This window comes from Eleginops maclovinus, chromosome 7 (assembly GCF_036324505.1).
Source record: "Eleginops maclovinus isolate JMC-PN-2008 ecotype Puerto Natales chromosome 7, JC_Emac_rtc_rv5, whole genome shotgun sequence".
NCBI lineage: Eukaryota > Metazoa > Chordata > Actinopteri > Perciformes > Eleginopidae > Eleginops > Eleginops maclovinus.
The window spans coordinates 7,820,305-7,838,758 of record NC_086355.1 but is presented as its reverse complement, the minus strand read 5'-3'; the positions used below and the strand labels follow the sequence as shown (position 1 = coordinate 7,838,758).

Genomic DNA, 18,454 nt, shown 5'->3' with positions numbered 1-18,454 from the left:
GCCTCTAGAGGACAGTGTGAATCAGGGTAAAGCTGTGACAGTAAGGGAAGTTGATAGGAACTCACAGACATCTTATACCGAAACTAAATATTGACAGGTGTAACAACGGTATCTATTTGTATTTGTTTGCTCGATAAACAAGAACTGCACACTAATATAATGATTTAGGGGGAAACATGAAGATCGATTCCTGTAAAAAAAAAATGTAGCTATACATTTATGTACCGAGAAGTAGGTGAGTAATAAAGACCAATGATTTGTAAAGTACGGTTTACAGAGGCGACCAGATGACAAATATCAAAGAGAGGAAAACATCACACAGACTGTTGTCATAACAACATATTGCAATGAACACAAAGTACCATCTGCTATGAGATTTTTAAGACACATCGGGAGGACAAGCCGATAGATAATTATTTCCAGGGAATAGAAATTAGACTGACTGAGCAGCCTCCGTATAAAGAAAAATAATGTAGTGGACGTGGGAAGAAGTTCAGCAACAAAATGCCTCATTAAAATAAAATGTGTGACAAACAGATATCATCTTTCACGGAGGGCACGCGGAGGGCAGTGAAATGTCACAGAGGAGTAAATGATCTAACGCGTGGGATTGTGTGATTTACTAGAACGAAACGTACCATTTTAGAGATTAGGGGAAGAAGTTTTCATTGCACAACGTTCTTTGAGCCAATGTCCTAATTCATAGTTGTTACCAGCTCACACACACATTAATCACACACATTAATCTGTATTCAATCCAGGTCCAGACTGACCTTGAGCTTTTCACCTGAGGTATGCGCTTTGCATCCATTAAGTCGACGTGGTCTAAAACCATCTCACAGCATCAGCGTGAAGTGTCTATTACCACCGTCTTATTTCCTGTTTATATGGCAACTGCCTCAACATCCTGTTTTTAATTACTTCTCTCCAGCAGCAGATGCTTCTCACAGCAACCTGCTGTGGATTACTCCCCTGAGAACTAATGTGCTGTGACAGACCCCACTTTTCCAATCAATAACTCGCCCTAAATCTGCCATCTCTCTGCCTGCCAAACACACTCCCACTTCTAATGGCACATCATTTTCTTTAAGGGGGTGTAATTGCAGACTGTGGAAAGCTGTAGCCCTTTGTGTTCCAACTACGCAGATACTGTAAAGGAATCTAAAGTACAGAAACTACAGCAAACAGGAAGTGAGGGGGGCTTTACACTGTGCTCAGTCTCACCACCATTTTCATCACATTACCCTTTGAGAAAGCATTCACTTCCCTGTTTTGCCTGAGTGCTCAGATAAATCGCTGTGCCGCTTCATAAACCTGTTGGCGCAAGCTTGTCAAGATGTTTGTGTGATTTCTGTGGTAAGTGCAGTCTTTTATTCTTCAGGCAAGGCTACCTGATCTGTTTGACCTTTAAAACGGACGCACATGTTTTGTATTCACTTTTGGTGTGTGTGTGTGTGTGTGTGTGTGTGTGTGTGTGTGTGTGTGTGTGTGTGTGTGTGTGTGTGTGTGTGAGTGAGTATAAGGACAAACGTATTTAAATTCCTTTCTTTTATTCATATATTGAGAATTGTTTCCTGATTTTAAATGATAACACACAATTGGCAGATAGATAGTAAAGTACAGGTTAGCTGTAGATCTACTGTAAAAAACAGAAGCAACACGATTTCAAATCAAGAAACAGTATTTACTTGTGGAATTTCACTTCCACACTGTTAACGTCGCCACAGTCTATAGTTACCCAATTCTTTACACGGTGTAATGTGTATTTATTGCTTTAAATATTTGTTTCTCTATTCAGTTTTTAATTAACCACACATCTAGACATACATGATCTGTTTCTGATCCTCTGTCTCTCAAAATGTAGCTGCATAGCTTCAAAATATCAGTATTTAAATGATCAAGCAGTGTGCTCTACAAACTGTAAAACACATTTATATACAGTACAGTAACTCCATTCTTGTGTATACACATATTTATTTGGTGTATGTGTTAGTTTATTCAAACACTTTTTCATTAACCAAACATCTATACATACATGGTCTGTTTCTCTTCCTCTCTCTTTCACAGTGCAGCTGCACAGCTTCTAAATATAAGTATTTAAATAATCAAGCAGAAGGTTCCACAAACTGTAAAACACAGATATGTACAGAAGACGCCTCTGGCTATTTCAACCCCAGAGTTTCTTCCGGAAACACAATCTCTTCACACTTTCACTCTCTCTGACTATGTTTTTTTCATAGACTTTCAACTCAAGTGGATTGTGAGGAGTAACTTCTACATTATGATCAAAAGTAAGTTGTCATACTTACCTCTCTTATCGTTTTAAACTAGGAGTAATGCCTGATGTAAAGACACCAGATATAGCCAATATATCACTTTTCCCTCCTTAAGACCTTGCTAGAAGCACATGACCTTTCAACAGAAGTGAATTAACAGGACTTCAGCTGCAATCATGAAAACAAATTGGCTTTAAAGAGCAAAAAAATATGATGAATGGATTACTCAATATAAATAAACACCAATTTATTGCTGTGTTGTGCAAGTTTCAGAATGAACCTGGATCTAAACTTCTCCAACATGTCTGGGGAGTCTGTTCGGCCGGAGCAGGGACCTATGGAGTACCGCATGGCAGGCCTGGTCTTCTACTGCATTGTATTCGTCATAGGATTCATAGTCAATATTACTGCTTTATGGGTATTTTCTCTCACCACCAAAAAGAAGAACTCTGTCACCGTCTACATGATAAACGTGGCGGTGGTGGACCTCACTTTCATCATGCTGCTTCCCTTCAGAATAGTCTACTACGTTCAAGACTATTGGCCTTTCGGAGATGTTTTCTGCAGAATCAATGCCGCTTTGACCATCTTCTACCCCTGCATGGCTCTGTGGCTCTTTGCTCTGATCAGTTCTGACCGCTACATGGCCATTGTTCAGCCAAAGCACAGCAAAGAGCTGAGGAACGTCCCAAAGGCCGTGGTGGGGAGTCTTGGGGTGTGGCTCATGACCCTGGGCAGCACCGTCCCCCTGATCTTCTCTGAAGATGATCCAGACAGAGTCTCCAATTACACCACCTGCATCAAAATGCAAGACATCATTTATATGCGCCGCAACAACCCCGTCAACTTCGTACGACTCCTGTTCTTCTTCCTGGTTCCCATACTAATAATGATTGTCTGTTATATTGTCATTGTGGATAATCTGAAACACGGCCGCACCTCTAAACTCAAACCTAAAGTGAAGCAGAAGTCAATCCGGATTATCATCACACTGATCGTCCAAGTGTTGGTGTGTTTTGTGCCCTTCCATGTGTGTTTAGTGCTCCGTTTGGTGGGCACGGGCCAAGATGGCGGGTTTAGCACATGGGCGGTCTTCACCACGTTCCTGATGAACATGAGCACAGTGTTAGACATCATTTTGTTCTACATTGTCTCCAAGCAGTTCCAGGACAGGGTGATCAGCGTGATTCTGTACAGGAACTATCTGCGGAGTGTGAGACGGAAGAGCAGGCACACACACACAGGCAGCATCCGGTCAATGAGCAACATGACAAGTGCTATGATTTGAAGCAAGAATCAAACTTTCATGTCAAAAAACAAACTGATATCTGTGCTTGCTTTGGTGCAATGTAACACTGAATGATTCAATGTGTAATTTGCACTCACAGTATGGGAGAGTGCTGCTGTTGTGGCAAAAAAACATCTGTGTTCAGAGCTGATTGACTCACCCATGAGACTTGAGATGGTTTTTTTTGTGAATCTTTGCTCTGGCAGACAAAGCACGAGTGTCTGAGGCTCAGGTGGCATAAATACTGGTGAAAATAAAGCTCATAATCATTAAAACATAGCCCACAGTATCACCGTGTTTGCTTTGTTATTTTGCATCAACTATTCTCAGCCATGTGAACCAAGAGCTAAAGATGACCTGACTGCCTCCACAGGGGGAAACCAACAGGAAACAATTGTGGGTTGTTAAAGGTTGCTGCTTTTGTTTGTGATGGCTGCACCATATTTGGAACGTCGCCTATCACTGTTTCCTCAAAGCTTAAATATAACCATCAATGCTGCATTCAAATACGTTTTCTGGACTGGTTTCACATCATTGTGTCATATTTGTGGAGTCTGATACTGGAAGTCATGTAAACACGCACCACAATCGTCCTGCTGTTAATATATTGACCAGGTGATGGCAGCATGGCACAGCTAGACCCTAACTGCCTGAAAGAGGAAGAAAAAACAGCTTTCTTTACTTTTAAATTGAAAAGTGTAAGGTTCTTGATTCTCCGCTTTAGATTTCTTTATGCTTATGAAGATATGCATTTGAACTTGAACTGTCTTGTATCTGCAGTTTATTAAATTTCAATTGGCTTTATAAAAGCAAATATTTCAATCTGTGAAATAACCATTCCACTTCATCAGAACAGAAGTTGTTAACTCCAGCCGTAACAGCTTCCTCAACCGGGAGTCAGACTAAAGTGTGTTTATGGTGCAATAGGAATCGTATTGATTAGATGTTAAATGATTCAGCCACTTGAAGTGCATTTACAGTAACCTCCTCAAGAGATGTCAGCGAGGCTATTTACTAGATTTAAAGCAACCTTAACCTTAAAAAGACAAAATCTTTTCTGCACATGTAGTCTTTATGTCAGGACTCTGCTGCAAGCAAGTAGAACATGCATTCTGTCCACAATGTAGACCTACAATGACAGAAAAGTTATTATTGAGAAAGGTACTAAAATGGTTCCATCTCTATGGAAAGACTGTTTAATTAAAATAAAGGAAACCCTCTGTTCGAATGAGATGGTTTGATAGGTGTCCTGCACAAACAGCTAAGAATTGATTTGGTGTTGCCAATTGTTAAAATAAGCTAGTTAGAGTGTGTGTCTCACCAACACAGCCCTAACTGGATTAGACAGTGAGTCAGTGTGGCTGAGTAACTATGTAGTGTCTCATACAATTAGAAAGTCTGTGCGTCCTGTGGTGTAACCACATGTACCGTAGAAATACAGGGAATAGCTTATGTATTGCTGATCAATTGCCAACAGAAGTGAATACATTGTGATGTACGGTCAAATTCAGATTCTTTCATTGTTTTCTTCTTCAAGCCCAGTTGGATTTAATCAAGTAAATATAAAAATGAGGTAGGCGAAAAACTGCAGTGTGAGTCCACGTGGTGTTGGTTTGTACATTGGGATAACGATGGACTAGATTTACACTGTGCTTAACAAGAAGAGGCAGGTTACAAGATTTCCATCTCACATGGAATTCTGGGAACTGCAGTTCATCACATGATGATAGGTTTATTGGCCGGCGGACTACAATTGAATTTATAACCAAGAGGTCAAAGGTCAAATGAAACATCAGAGGGTCGTCTATCTGTCCCACCTGTTAGACATCAAAGGAAAACCAGTCACGCTGCTCACAGCAACTGGCATTTAAAACAATTAAGTTTCCTGTCAAGTCTCTGTGATGAATTATCCGGAAGCTTTACCCGCTGTAATTCTAAATCTTCCCAACAAGTGCCTTTGTTGTAGAGAAATTAATGAAAACAAGATTGTCTTTCATAGGAGCTGATCTAACAGCGCGACAGCCAGCTGCTCTTCTTTGGGAATAAAAACAGTCAGCATTAAACACAGCTCGCACAATATACTTTTTTTTTTCTACCACTCGTGTGGAAAACAAATCAGGCGGCGAGCGCAGTGGCCATCTGTTTTGTTATTTGATATGTGTGAATACATGTTGTAATGACTTTGTTTGTGAATCACTCTGCGCGGCAGAACACACGAGAGCTCTCGAAGTGCTGGAGTGTTCAAAGCTAATCATATAATTGGACACAATAGTCGATGACAAATGGAGACGCTTGGAGCCAGCCAGCTGGGGAAGTGAATATGTAATCATTGTAAAATCATATCATTTTTGCATATTTGAAGACAGCTTAATAGAGTTTGCGTGTCAGCACACCATCGAATGATGATCAGAGACAGTGTTGCTGTATTTGTTTTTCCAGAGAGTGCTTGGTTGGATTACTTATCTTTATCACAATTAAAGTGTTGCACAAGAGTTTGTTTCTTACAAGTTCATTTATGTTCTTTTGAATGTGGAAACAGATTTCGGGCAAACGACCCCTGTGAATATAAAAAAAGAAATATGGTACATCAGTGAACTGCCTTCACCAGGGGTAATTCTGCAGTTGCCAGGAGCTATGTGTAAATATTGTGGGATAGCTCTGCTGTTTTGAAAGAATGGAAATGCAGTTAAAGTTGTACCTGAACAGCACACGTATTTCCATCGACAGTACTCGAAACCTTATGAGCAGACAAAGTCTTTAAAAGTAGCTCAAGGGTGAAATAAACATCTAAAAGTGGTTAAATATTAAGCTATAAGTAATGGGTAAACTTCAAAACATTTCCCAATTTGGGATCACTAAAATACATCTTATCTTATCTTAAACAATGAAATAGGTTTGTTAAAGTATTGAATAATTTATTGAAATGTCCAGATTTTGTGCTGGTACAACAAACCCAATCTTGACCAAACCAACCCAAACATCAAAAGGGAAAAGTTATTAGTTAAATAATCGTAACAATATCATGTTATAGAATTAATAGTGTTAATTAAAATCCAGCTTCAAAGCAATTAAAATGAACATTTTTGGAACATGATGGATGGTGTTAATGGAGTTTGAGTAAAGGCCTGTGGGGGTGTGCCAGAGAAAAATAGTTTTAGAAGCCTATTTAGGATTAAAACGGATCAAAAATGGTTCAAAGCCATCATAATATCTGGTGTGATCTCATTTAAATCATACTCTCTTGTTTTTGACTAAACAGACTATGTAGCTGGTTTTGAAGCACTGTTCCGTATACTTTTACTATACCATTAGTCTTCATATTGTTTCCATTAGAGAGCAGGAGGACATGAAAGAGAGCCTATAACGTTATATAGATACTGTACACATCCAGCCTCGCCTGGGCCTCCTCGTCTACTGTACGGCATTAGCAGCAAGCAGCTGCCTGCGTTTACATCATTTAGCTTTCTCTCAGGGCAGTTTAATACACTGAACCTCTCCCCTGGTAAACTTTACAATAGGATGTTGAAGGATACTTCTGGACTGCCATAGGAAATGAGAGGCACATGTGTGTGGATGTAGCGGTGCAACAGTGGGTTCCCCCCTGTGATGCTGAGCTTAAGGGCGGCGCAATAAGACTAATGGATTCCTTTCGCGGACAAAACTAGGTTAAGCACATGAGCTATTGTTCTTATCGCCGCACAATGATAACTTGAGCAGTAGGAACGGTGTGAGGTATTCCTTCTGTACACAGGGTGGCTCTGCAGCAATCTTTTCCTTTGGCAATGGTTATCTACTCCTGAGCTGTCTTGAGTCTCCATTAAAAGGAGATAATCTACCACAAGAGTTTCAAATGCTGCTAAACTGACTCCAATTGACCCCGCAGTTAGCAGAGAACAGAAAAAAATAGGAAATGTTTGGCCTTGATTACAGCCGTGTGTATTTTAGCAGATTGTTCTGTTGCTGATTCACACACAGACAGCCACCATTAGCACGTATAAATAATGTAAGGCCCTCATCTCTCTCTGTTTTTTTTCCAACTCTCTACTCAGCTAAGTGCCTGCATGGAAACCTTGGCCTCCTCCTTGTCAGGTTCTCCATAGATTAGTATACGATTTATTTTAAGTCTGCACAAAGCAGCATGTTCTTGACAAGTGTTCCGCTCAATGCATGTGGGAATGTTTTTAATTGTATCATGTGAAGTGGAATAGGAGCTCCGGTGGGGACTGTGTCAGATTGTGTTAATATTTAATCCGGTCTCACTTCAGTTTCCACATGATCCATGGTATCGTAAGAGCAGAAAAGGAAAGCAACATTACGGCATGGATAAAGAGACACGAGTAAAGACATTGTAGCTCCAGGACGCTGTCTCACTCAGGATGCAGCACTGTGAAAAGCTTGTGGAGACACCATTACAAGATTCTCTCCTCCGCCGAGGCCTGGGCCATTGTGCCTCGAACAGGGAGTGATATTACGACGGCTAATGCTAATGCACTCACTTCAGCTGATGCGCATCTAAAGAGAGCTGACTGACAAATTTAATGTGAAAGCAGGTAGAGAGGAAGTGTTGTGTGTGTGCCTGGGAGGACACAGTGTGAACCTGTGGTGTGTGTTTGTGTGTGAGTGAGGGAAGGAGGGAGAGAAGGAGTGCAGAGCGGGAGAGGCCTTCCACTTCCTCTGTGTGCACATCACGTCTCCTCTCCCTGAGCTCAATTACAGGATTGATACTCAGAGAGGAAACTTCATCATGTCATACAGATGTCTTCACTGGGAGAAAGAGGGAGACGATGCATGTTGTCATTTAACGTGACATGGTCTGTGCTCATTCAAAACAAACAGAATGAGAAACAGTCCGACTATAGATTTCATTATAGGCTAATAATAAATGCGGAGCACCAGCAAAGAGTGGGAACTCGCTGGAGGAGGAACGGCAAATACTTACTGACAGAGGAGCGAACTGGAGGCGGCCATGCCTGTGCGATGGAGAACTTAACAATTCTGCTGAGTGAATTAATCTAAAACAATAACTTGTAAACAATAATACTCTTTCAGTGAGCCATTCAGCTCCATCACAGTAAACATTTTTTACAACCCAGACAGCTCTATAAAGTGCTTTAGGCATCATTGGGCACGACCATCATTAGTCAGTGCCTGTGTGTAAATCTGAATAAAACCAGTGTGTCGGTGATGCAGCGCAGACACAAGCCCATATCTATTTTACAGTGTTTCATTTCAAACGTGACACAAGCAGAGAACACACTCCACTACAATGGCCATGTTTTGCTTTAATTTGATTAGGTTTTGTCTCAGCAAATGCCAAGTCCTGTTTCGCCTCAAGAACATATCTCTTAATCACGTTCCATCCAGGCTGTCTTTCATCTAAATCTCACAGACGTGGCTCACACCCAACTTTATTTCGCTGAAAGGTAGGGAAAAAAGCACCCAGGCACACACAGACACACACACACACACACACACACACACACACACACACACACACACACACACACACACACACACACACACACACACACACACACACACACACACACACACACACACACACACACACACACACACACACACACACACACACACACACACCCACTACAAGGGGGAATACAATGACAAAAGCCTAGCTCTCATCTCTGTCACATAAAGTGATGTTTTGTGTTTAGCTGTGTGCGACTGAGGTGCGTGTGTGTGTGTGTGTGTGTGTGTGTGTGTGTGTGTGTGTGTGTGTGTGTGTGTGTGTGTGTGTGTGTGTGTGTCTGTCTGCAGGGCTCAGATCCATGTTGTTTGGTTTGTTTCTCCATTAAGAGAGCTGTAAAGGAGAGGGAACAGATGGCTGCTGGCCCGCTCTGTCCTGCATCCTCTCACAACTGCCACACTTCCTGTGCGTCCATTAATCTTCTCTCACTACTCCTGCAGCACAACTTTATTAAAACAACTCAGGAGAGAGCGAACAACAAGCCTGCGCAGCTGTCAGGAGCAAAAGACAGAACCATTCGTCCACAGAAGAACGGCCTCGGATTTCTAGACGCATCTGTAAAACAGCTCGAGTAGAAGCTGCTTGGCTTTGAAGCGGGCTCTGCAAAGCGCTCGCTGCAGTTGAGACACAATAAATGCTCATTACAACGCAGCTGGAACTGCTGCTGTTGCGCAGTTCATAGGCATAGTTTGTCAAACTTAAACATGTGAGGCCCTTGCTCCCTGTCTGGGAAAGACTACTGTTTCCTCCGCTCTGAGAACATGTGGGAAATCCTGTGTAAAAGTAAAGCTTTGCCTCAGTGATGAAAGCCTCATAAAAACTAAATCTAATAAACAAACTGCTAAGATTATCACTTCTAAATGTAGTGTTTGTTTGTTTTAAAAAGATAATAAAATAGCTAATTAGTGTTGACATGTTGAAGGGAGTTGCATTTCCACACAACACCACACAAAGTGAGAGATAAATACCTAAAGACCTACATTTGTTTCCCTTCCTGATTGTTCTCACAGGAGGAAATATACTGCCATTTAGTCTGCCTGTGCACATTTACATGTAGCATGCTGTCATGACAAACATTCTGGGAATGTAGCTCTATTTGGCCCTGCACTCTGTGTCCGTAGCAGTCAGTGGGTAAATTGAAAAATCAATTCCAATTTAAATTATTGGAATAAAGAACTCCAGGAGCTGGAGATAAAAAAAAAAAGAAGAGGAAAAAAAATCTCTTCTTCCAGATCCCCTTTAATTGGAAAGTCATTTCTTCAGGGTATTCTAATGGTTCTGAGGGAAGATTGCAAAATAAAGTTGATGAGCTGGGGGGAGGTTAATAGCGCGCGCTTGTGTTTGTGTGTGTTCGACTGACCCTGTGTGTTTGCTTTGCTTTGCCACGCAGTGTTCAGTCCTCCCCTCCCTTATGACAGAGGCACCAAATGAAGACTAATCCAGTGGGCTCACACACACTCAGACACACACTCCCTCACGCCTGTGGTCACTCGTCTCATCCATCTGCTATCTGGGGGAGTGTCGGGGGCTCTTGGGTCAAACTAAATTAACCATCCCTCTCTCACAATTGTAAAAATGTAATTGACTTAATATAACCAACCCTGGTGATTTGGATACTCCTGTGCAGTGAGTCATTTTGTGAAAGCTCACAGACGCCACTTCAGATTTGGAGCGTCTTCAAAGTCTTATATTGTATTGATGTATCGTGATAGAGTGGGTTTGCGTTGGAAGCTAATTTAAAGAAATTACAAGAGCGTTGTGAGAGTAATGTAAGTTATTGAAATTGTAACCTCCCTTTCTGTTTGAGATTCATGTCGTGGATCAACTCCCCTTATTGATATTTACTGTGATGCCACAATATAGTAATTTTATACACATCTATTTATTCTGAGGTATGGAGGAAAGGAACAATTAAAAGTGACAATAATAGATGTATTTATAATATCAATGGATCGTATGACTATCACCCAATTGTTATTACCCATTTTTAGGGTTTTACGACACGCAGCTTTGCTTTTTCGGATATTTCCAACCACTCTTATCAGTGCCGTGTTTGCAACAACAGGCTTTTAGAGAACAAGATAGAAAAAATCCATCGAACACTACCAACTCGTCTTCCGAAAAATCTAAACTTTAGCAGCTAGAGAGACAGGTATTTCTATCAGGGGCTGGTGGGGACCAAAAACAGAGCAAAAAGACCACATTTTTTTAGATAGACGCTGCTGTGTCTCTCGCAGATGTGTATAATTCAACTGCTTGCTTAGGAAGAGATAAAACTCAAGGCATTGTTGTGTTTTCTTTTTGCTTCACCCAAGTGGCTAAAAAGTAAGATTTGAATTAAGATAAGTACTTTATCGATCCCAATTTGGGAAATGTTTGCATTGCAGAAGCTCAATAAAAATAAAATAGCAATACAAATGTATAAAATGTAATGCAAAATGAAAGTAGACATACAAAATGTACACACAAAATAAACAAAATTGTGAATATTAAGTAGGATATTGTACATACATTTAGTGTTTGAGGAATGGAATATTAAATAGAATTACAATGTGAAATGTACAGCATGGGTTCAAGTCAAGTAATGCAATGGAAGCTGTGGATAAGAGCTGCCAGAATATAAAGGAAAACACGTTAATAATGACTCTTATTTCAAGTCTCCCCTCTTTTAAAAGAAGGAACACTTGACTGGCTCTTCCTTCTTTTATCCACAAACCAAGAAAAGAGGCTATACAAAAGCTACCTGCCTGGTAAACAGGGACCAGAGTAACATTATTTTTGATAATTGTTGAATGAAATCATTACAAAATAACATATAAAGGACCTTATATCCATCATGTATGTTTGTTCAAATACCTCTTTCCCCTCCATCATTCTCAGAGTTAACAATCACTTCAGTATATAGCAATTGTTAGCCTTAAAATAGCGCGTCACAAGCTAGCGTCCGTTATATATCAACAGGGCCTCATTCTTTACACAATCTTTTGTAAATCACTGTACCACTCTTCGGGGCCCCTCTCACAGCAACCTGGCCCGAGACCTTTCTGCGCAAGCCTTGTTGACATTAAAGAAGCAAGGTGCGGAGACATTTCCATTCAAGAAAAACTTGTTGATATAGTTATCAGACATCAAAGAGCTGTGTGTCATTTTGAAAAGGCCTTATGAGAGTAATGGACATGTTAAAGGGCGTGTTGGCCCCACACATCACAAAAGGATGAGAGGATATGAACACGCTTTGACTGAAAGACTGAAAGGAGAGGCAGCATGATAAAAAAAAAAGGAAAAAGAAAACTGAAATACATTCTCTAGAGAGCGAGGGAAGCGCTCGGCTCCATTTCCGCCTAAGAAGCGTAGAGTTAAAAGGTGGACCCTGTACAAATGAAACTCAATTTCACGCCACATTATCCCTCCCTGTTCTCTTTCCTGGCTTTCATTTTCATTAAGACCAGAGACAATCATAAATTAATAATTACTGCCGAATGTCTAAGCGCAGGCCGCAGTCCTAGCCCTCCCTTCGCCTCTGTGGTCTTCCATGTTCACGCTTGCAAAATGTTAATTTAGGTAATGTGGCCTGGCCCTTGTCAGATAAAACTGTTTTGTAGTTTCACTAATACATAATGGTCTATCTGATTAGGTGACATTAGTCCTATCTTTCAGACGATCAGCCTGCACCTTCCTAATGTCTCTCCTCAGGCTCTGGGCACCACTCAGTTATCGAGAGACATGCAATATCAATGCTTTCACTAAATGGCCATCTCGTCGCTGTGAAGATGAGCAAAGAATTACAACAGGGGGGGGGGGTTAACAATGCAGTTGACACGATGCTAAGGTGCGAATACAACTTTATCTCTCCTGGGAACTTTTTTTATCCTATAAAAAATGCAATCTGTCAGGCTGTTTCCTCAGCTGGTCAAGCAAACACAGAACAACAATGTGATGTTTGGCAAACCAACACTGAAATAAGAGGAAGGATCATGCGGAATAATCACATCTGGATGATGTCCTTATGAGCACATCTCTGCGTCAAGCCGAGGAATTAAAGCACACGGCTCACACGGCTTTGAATGTACAATCAGCACTGTGCCTTCCACACTACACTGAAGGAAAATGTAACACCACAGCTATAATGCACATTTGGTATTTAAAGTCTTCGTGCCTCATGGTCATATTTGTACCGAATTGAATTTATTACAAAATGTGCAGTGATATGAAACATGTAGCTGCAGGGCCTCCTCTCTCAGATGCCGGTGCAGGGGGGGGGGCATCAAATAGAGAAATAAACAGAATATCTGAGTAATAGCTGCCCACGTCTCAGGCTCATTGGAGGCGAGAGGAGCGAATCTCTCACTGCAGCAAAAAGAGGGAAAGATTGAGTCATTAAACGGATGAAGTGGACATAGTGAGCTTAACTTTCCTGAGAAGCTGCGACAGTCAGCGTGCGTCTGGACTCCAGAAGCATGGGTTCATGATTGATTGCCCATTGTGTGTCATATTGTTCTTTCAAGGTTGATTGAAACTTTAACCTCATTTTTAATAAAAAGAGGAAAAGCTTGAAATATATCAGGCCTTGAATTTTTACAATGCAGCATTGAATTATGCAGCAATCAGTCAATTATTCATCTCTGTGGCTGTGTTACGGCCATGCTTTAAAAAGCATGCAGAATGGGAATGGGCCAGGCATGCTGTGTCAACACATTTCACTCAGAATTGCTTACTAGAGGAATTTGTCTCTCAATGTCGATTTGGTGTTTCCTTATGCGTTTTAAGAGCCGTACCTGTTACAGCTGCTCTGAAATGATCCCTGTGGATAACCGTCGTGTCTCGAGAACAAAACTAATAATGTCACTCGAGACCAGTCAGCTCAGATTATAATTAAAAACACACACAAGGAGAAACGGAGGAAGTCACATTTACAAAACAGAATCATTTGACGACTGAAAACTTTAACAGATTGGACATTTCCTAACAACTCCCTGGGAGCTATGGCGTTGTATAAAGAGAATATTATGACGCGTGACCTTACAGCACTGCTTAAAGGACTGCTGTTTATTTTATGGTGATATATTGTGAATTAGCGTCATACACTTCAAAGTACACATGAAATAATTTATTTACAGTGAGCTTGGTCACACCCTCATTTACATAATTTATATAGGATTAGCCGACGCAGTTTTTTTTTTTCTGAAAACACACTCACACATGCAAGTCAAAGGTTACACACACACGCAGTCGCACTCAGGGAACAGGAAAGGTTACACAAGATATTTCTCATACATTTTCTTTTAAGGGAAGAACAATATGCTCATTGGTTTTTCTACAGTATACCTGCCAAGTTTTTTTGGCTATACAACCAGCTGTGGAGAAAATTAAGAAACCATTGCACAATTTTTCTTAAATCTCATGTATGGCAGCCATTATATTCCAGAGTCTGTTGAATTCCAACACTTAGAAACGTTGTCAGAAGTTTATTTTGTTTTCATTTTACTCAAACAAATATCTTCAAATAAAACTGATAATGCTGCAGTGGTTTCTTCCATTTTTCCAGAGCTGTAATACATGTAAATGAGTTATGAGACTCAGAGCCTGATATGCCAAAAACATGATATTTCAAAATAAAAAAATAAAAAAGAGTTGCCCCCAACACGTGCTTACATTTGTTTCAGATAATATTGAAATGTCTTCTGTATAAAGCTATATCTGGAATTATAAATCAGAGCGTGTCTCTCAAAAAACCCTGCGCATTGTGAGCAGTGCGACAGAGAGGAGCAACATGAACTCACATGTAGTTTATCATCAACATGTTAACTTTATTTGAATTTGAAGTACAATGAAGAGATGACTCGAGAAGCTATATAAGTTATCAGTGACAACAGACCTAGACACTCCATTGAGAACAAAAAGAACAAACACATCGTGAACATGGGACACGCCTCCGCCGCTCCTGATTGTAACACATAAGGTCTAAACTGTTCTGCAGTTAAAGGACTGACATCAGCTTATTATGTCTAGAGAATATACACAGGTGTTTCAGCACCAAAAATTCAAAAGTCTTCAGGGAAAGTAACAGGAAAATTATAACTTATGTTTTTTTTTCTCATCAGGATATCATGAAACACTCTAGAAAAGAAAGGAAAGGTGTGTTTGTGTACGTTCAACAGCGATTTGAGCAATGTTTTTAAATGGCATTCAGTCCATAGAGTTGTGTCATGACTGATTGTTTCTCAAGCCGACGCGTGATCGTGCGTCTTGATATTTTTTTTTTTTTAGAAAAGCATCGAGAGGTGTTGATTTTGAGTGTGTCTCATGACAAAAAATGTACAGTAAATTCCAAGAAATATTACCTCTGTTACAAAGATTACAGTACTATTGACAGCAAAAGTCTTCATTTTGAAAGTGAAATGTCTGATAGTTATGTTTGTCAAAATCATCCGGGCTGGAGTGAGTCAACCCTAAGATTTGTTCAGCACAATATAGGATTTATTAAATATCATAATTCCAGGACAAACATTTACATGCCTGCATGCTTTCTCACCAAAATGGCAGCTATAGGAAAGAATGATGGCTCAGAAATAGAACAAAACAAACTGTAGGTTTATATAAATGGTGGTATTGTTTGCCTACTAGCTCTACTGCATACACAATACCTCTTAACGTTATATACACATACCTTATCAATCCGCTCGGGGTCGATAGAGTGACTTCTCCTATCATTATCATCAGATCTTGTATATACAACAATGGTAAAAAGTAAACTTGATTGTATTGTCATCTAATTTAGAAAACATGGAAATCAATCTTCTCTTTTGATGAACACATGGATAGATTCACATTTTTTTTTCTCCATCTCCACGTGTCATTTTTAGCTTCTCAAAAAATTCAATTTGAAATACAAAACAAAACTTCAGTCCAATCTCTTTTTTTCGAAGCTTTCTCGCTGGCTGAGATACAAGTATAAAAAATCTTCAGTGCTGTGAATTTATGGGTTATTACCAACAGTGTACCACGGGTACGTTTTTACTGTGCTCGATATATGTGTGTATCCTTCACGTAGGCCAACCCGCTATGTCAACACCTGCTCTATCAAACTACTTAACGCTGGCCTCTGTGAGAAAAAGACTTTCTACATTCAGACACAACCTCCTTCAGCATTTGGGTGAACACAGCATTTCCATTCAACTTTTACAAGTAGCTTGACTCCTTCCCTCTACTAAATCAGCCTGGATAAGGGCTCTTGAAAATCTTCATGGGTTTTCTTTTCTTCGTATTTTTTTATATTTTATTTCTCCTCCAGCTCCTCACGGCCTTATCAGTACATCACTGTGGTTTTCAGGAACAGTCTTCCATCTGCAACAGAGGACACACAGGAGCCAAGGATTAGCCAACAGCTAACATCCTGCTGACACACATGCACAATTCAGGAAGTGATTGTTGATGAAACTTCAAAATGCTGCCCTCTAGTCTTTCACTTCCAGCGGTGTTACTGTGGATTCAGAAACCGATTCAGGGATAAGATTAAGTTAGCAACCATGACGAATATGATTAAATATCATGCACAGTCCATTTCTTCACCGCAAATAAAAACAAGGAATGATATGGTGTCAGGTAGAAGGAAAATATGGACAAAATAAATGTTACTTTTATATTAAGGACCATACATCAATAGAATTACACGGCTACATGCATATTTCACCACCAACAAAGCCCCTTCTGTAAAAGCAGATATCATCCCCACTCTCCCCGCCTCAGGATTGTGTTAAGACATCTCTACTGATGTGCTTGTTTGAACATAATACTGCACTCATGATGTAAAGCGCTCTCTAAGTGACATTTCCTGCATGGAAATAGTGTTTATTGAAAACGGCAGACATTCCTCTGCTGCGTTATCTCCAGACACCTCCAACCTAACGAGCTTTGTCCATTTCCAGCGCACACTCTTGTCTGAGTGTTCGCCTGAGCGAGCAGTGCTGCTCCGACGCTGAGCTGGTAAAAGCATCTGTTAGGCACAGCTCAGGAGCATGTTTGACGTTTATTACCTTCACATTTCCTCTGCCGGAGAATGCTACAGTAATGCCTTTAAGAAGCACACACCTCTCTATGGCAGCGCGCCCTAAATAATTCAATGTTAAAGAGAGACGCACACAAAGACATTTAGCAGCGCCAGTTGTCGGACATGACACAAGCAGCGCGGGACATCAGAGGGAACACTTGACTTCTGTTCTACAGAGACATGAGAATACACCTGGTTACAATGTCTGAGAGGGGTCTTACTAATGCTGGGAGTCACATGTAAAGCACTTCATTTCCTATAATTAAAAAGCATGTTTTGTATTATTTTACCACTAACAAATGTAGCTCAATTTAAAATCTGTACATTATCAATATTTTATCAATTAGTCCTGTTCCCCCTATTAGCCTGTTTTATATATCGCCGTGCATGCAGAGGAGACAACAAAGGCTTGTGTTGTGTGTGTGTGTGTGTGTGTGTGTGTACAGTATGTGTGTTGGGGGGAAGGGGGGGGGGGGGGGCTGTACAAACACACAGGCTAATTACCCAGCACTGCCGTAGGTCTCGGAGGCATTGCACTATGGCTGCCTCTATTCAAGCAACAACCACAGAGTTCTGTGTAAAAGTCATTACAGCATGAATGCAGCGCGATGAAAAACAGACAGCCGGGGAGGGGGGGGTGGGGGTTAGTGCTAAGAGTGTGCGCCGGGATACACAACTTGACACACACGCCGACACACACGTTAATAAAAAGAGCACATGAAACATCACAGGCTCACCTCGCAGTCTGTCTACCTGCGGCCCGGCTTCACAGTCGGAGCGGTGAGTAAAGGGTGTTAATGAAAACCAAGATTGTATGACGGATGACGACATTTAACACGTTGTCGAGCGGAGCTTTAATATCGCAGCATTTCGCTTCTAATATATGAAATTATAATGAAAGACAGGGAATGAGTGAGGAGCTCTGATAAGCTAATCCCACAGTTTTTTTGGTTGTTTTTTTTAAATCAGCGCACAATATTCGAGCAACTGTTGAAACATCTGCTTCACATCCATGACTGGAAAAATTGGTGACGTCCTGACACATTGTTTTATGAAGGACCGCCTCATTAAAATATGTTAAAACTTTAGTATTTTTATATTCATATCAAGATGAAAAGTTCATTAAAGAGAATAAATATTTCATTAGATGCTAAATAAAACAAAGGGAATTTTTGGCTTCTCTCAGCATAAAATTCCTTTGAAAGATTAATTAATACATGTAAATTATGCAAATTATGCCCATGCAAATATTTTATGAAGACAATTAAGGGATCCATTAATTACAGTCTTTTTTGCTTCAGTGACATTCATTCATTTAATTTTAATTTCACTTTAACTGTTTTGATGTTTAATCT

At 40.4% G+C, this 18,454-nt stretch overlaps 2 protein-coding genes across 9 annotated transcripts in view; one reads left to right on the top strand and one right to left on the bottom strand.

Annotated features, from left to right (window-relative positions):
* Nucleotides 1–116: 116 nt before the first annotated feature.
* On the top strand, nt 117–3,853 carry gpr18 (G protein-coupled receptor 18). Of its 3 annotated transcripts, none has more exons than XM_063888111.1 (3): nt 117–235; nt 2,241–2,291; nt 2,544–3,853. In XM_063888111.1, the coding sequence occupies exon 3, from the start codon at nt 2,551–2,553 to the stop codon at nt 3,562–3,564; it is 1,014 nt and encodes a 337-aa protein (XP_063744181.1). In that variant the 5' UTR covers nt 117–235; nt 2,241–2,291; nt 2,544–2,550; the 3' UTR covers nt 3,565–3,853. The 3 variants fall into 3 exon arrangements, with proteins under 3 accessions (XP_063744181.1, XP_063744182.1, XP_063744180.1); XM_063888112.1 differs by lacking the exon at nt 117–235 and adding an exon at nt 1,135–1,356 and having other exon boundaries at nt 2,550–3,853; XM_063888110.1 differs by lacking the exon at nt 117–235 and adding an exon at nt 1,136–1,356.
* A 10,291-nt stretch (nt 3,854–14,144) lies between these two features.
* The window catches only part of dachd (dachshund d), an 89,611-nt gene continuing 85,301 nt past the window's right edge, over nt 14,145–18,454 (bottom strand). For all 6 annotated transcript variants that reach the window (XM_063888529.1, XM_063888530.1, XM_063888532.1 and 3 more), the window contains one exon: nt 14,145–16,396. In XM_063888529.1, coding sequence (XP_063744599.1) covers nt 16,359–16,396 — 38 coding nt within the window. In that variant the 3' untranslated portion in view covers nt 14,145–16,358. The remainder of the gene's footprint in view (nt 16,397–18,454) is intronic.

Bases quoted from the DNA above. Each gene is read 5' to 3' on its own strand.
- gpr18 (XM_063888111.1), top strand. From the start codon at position 2,551: ATGAACCTGGATCTAAACTTCTCCAACATGTCTGGGGAGTCTGTTCGG.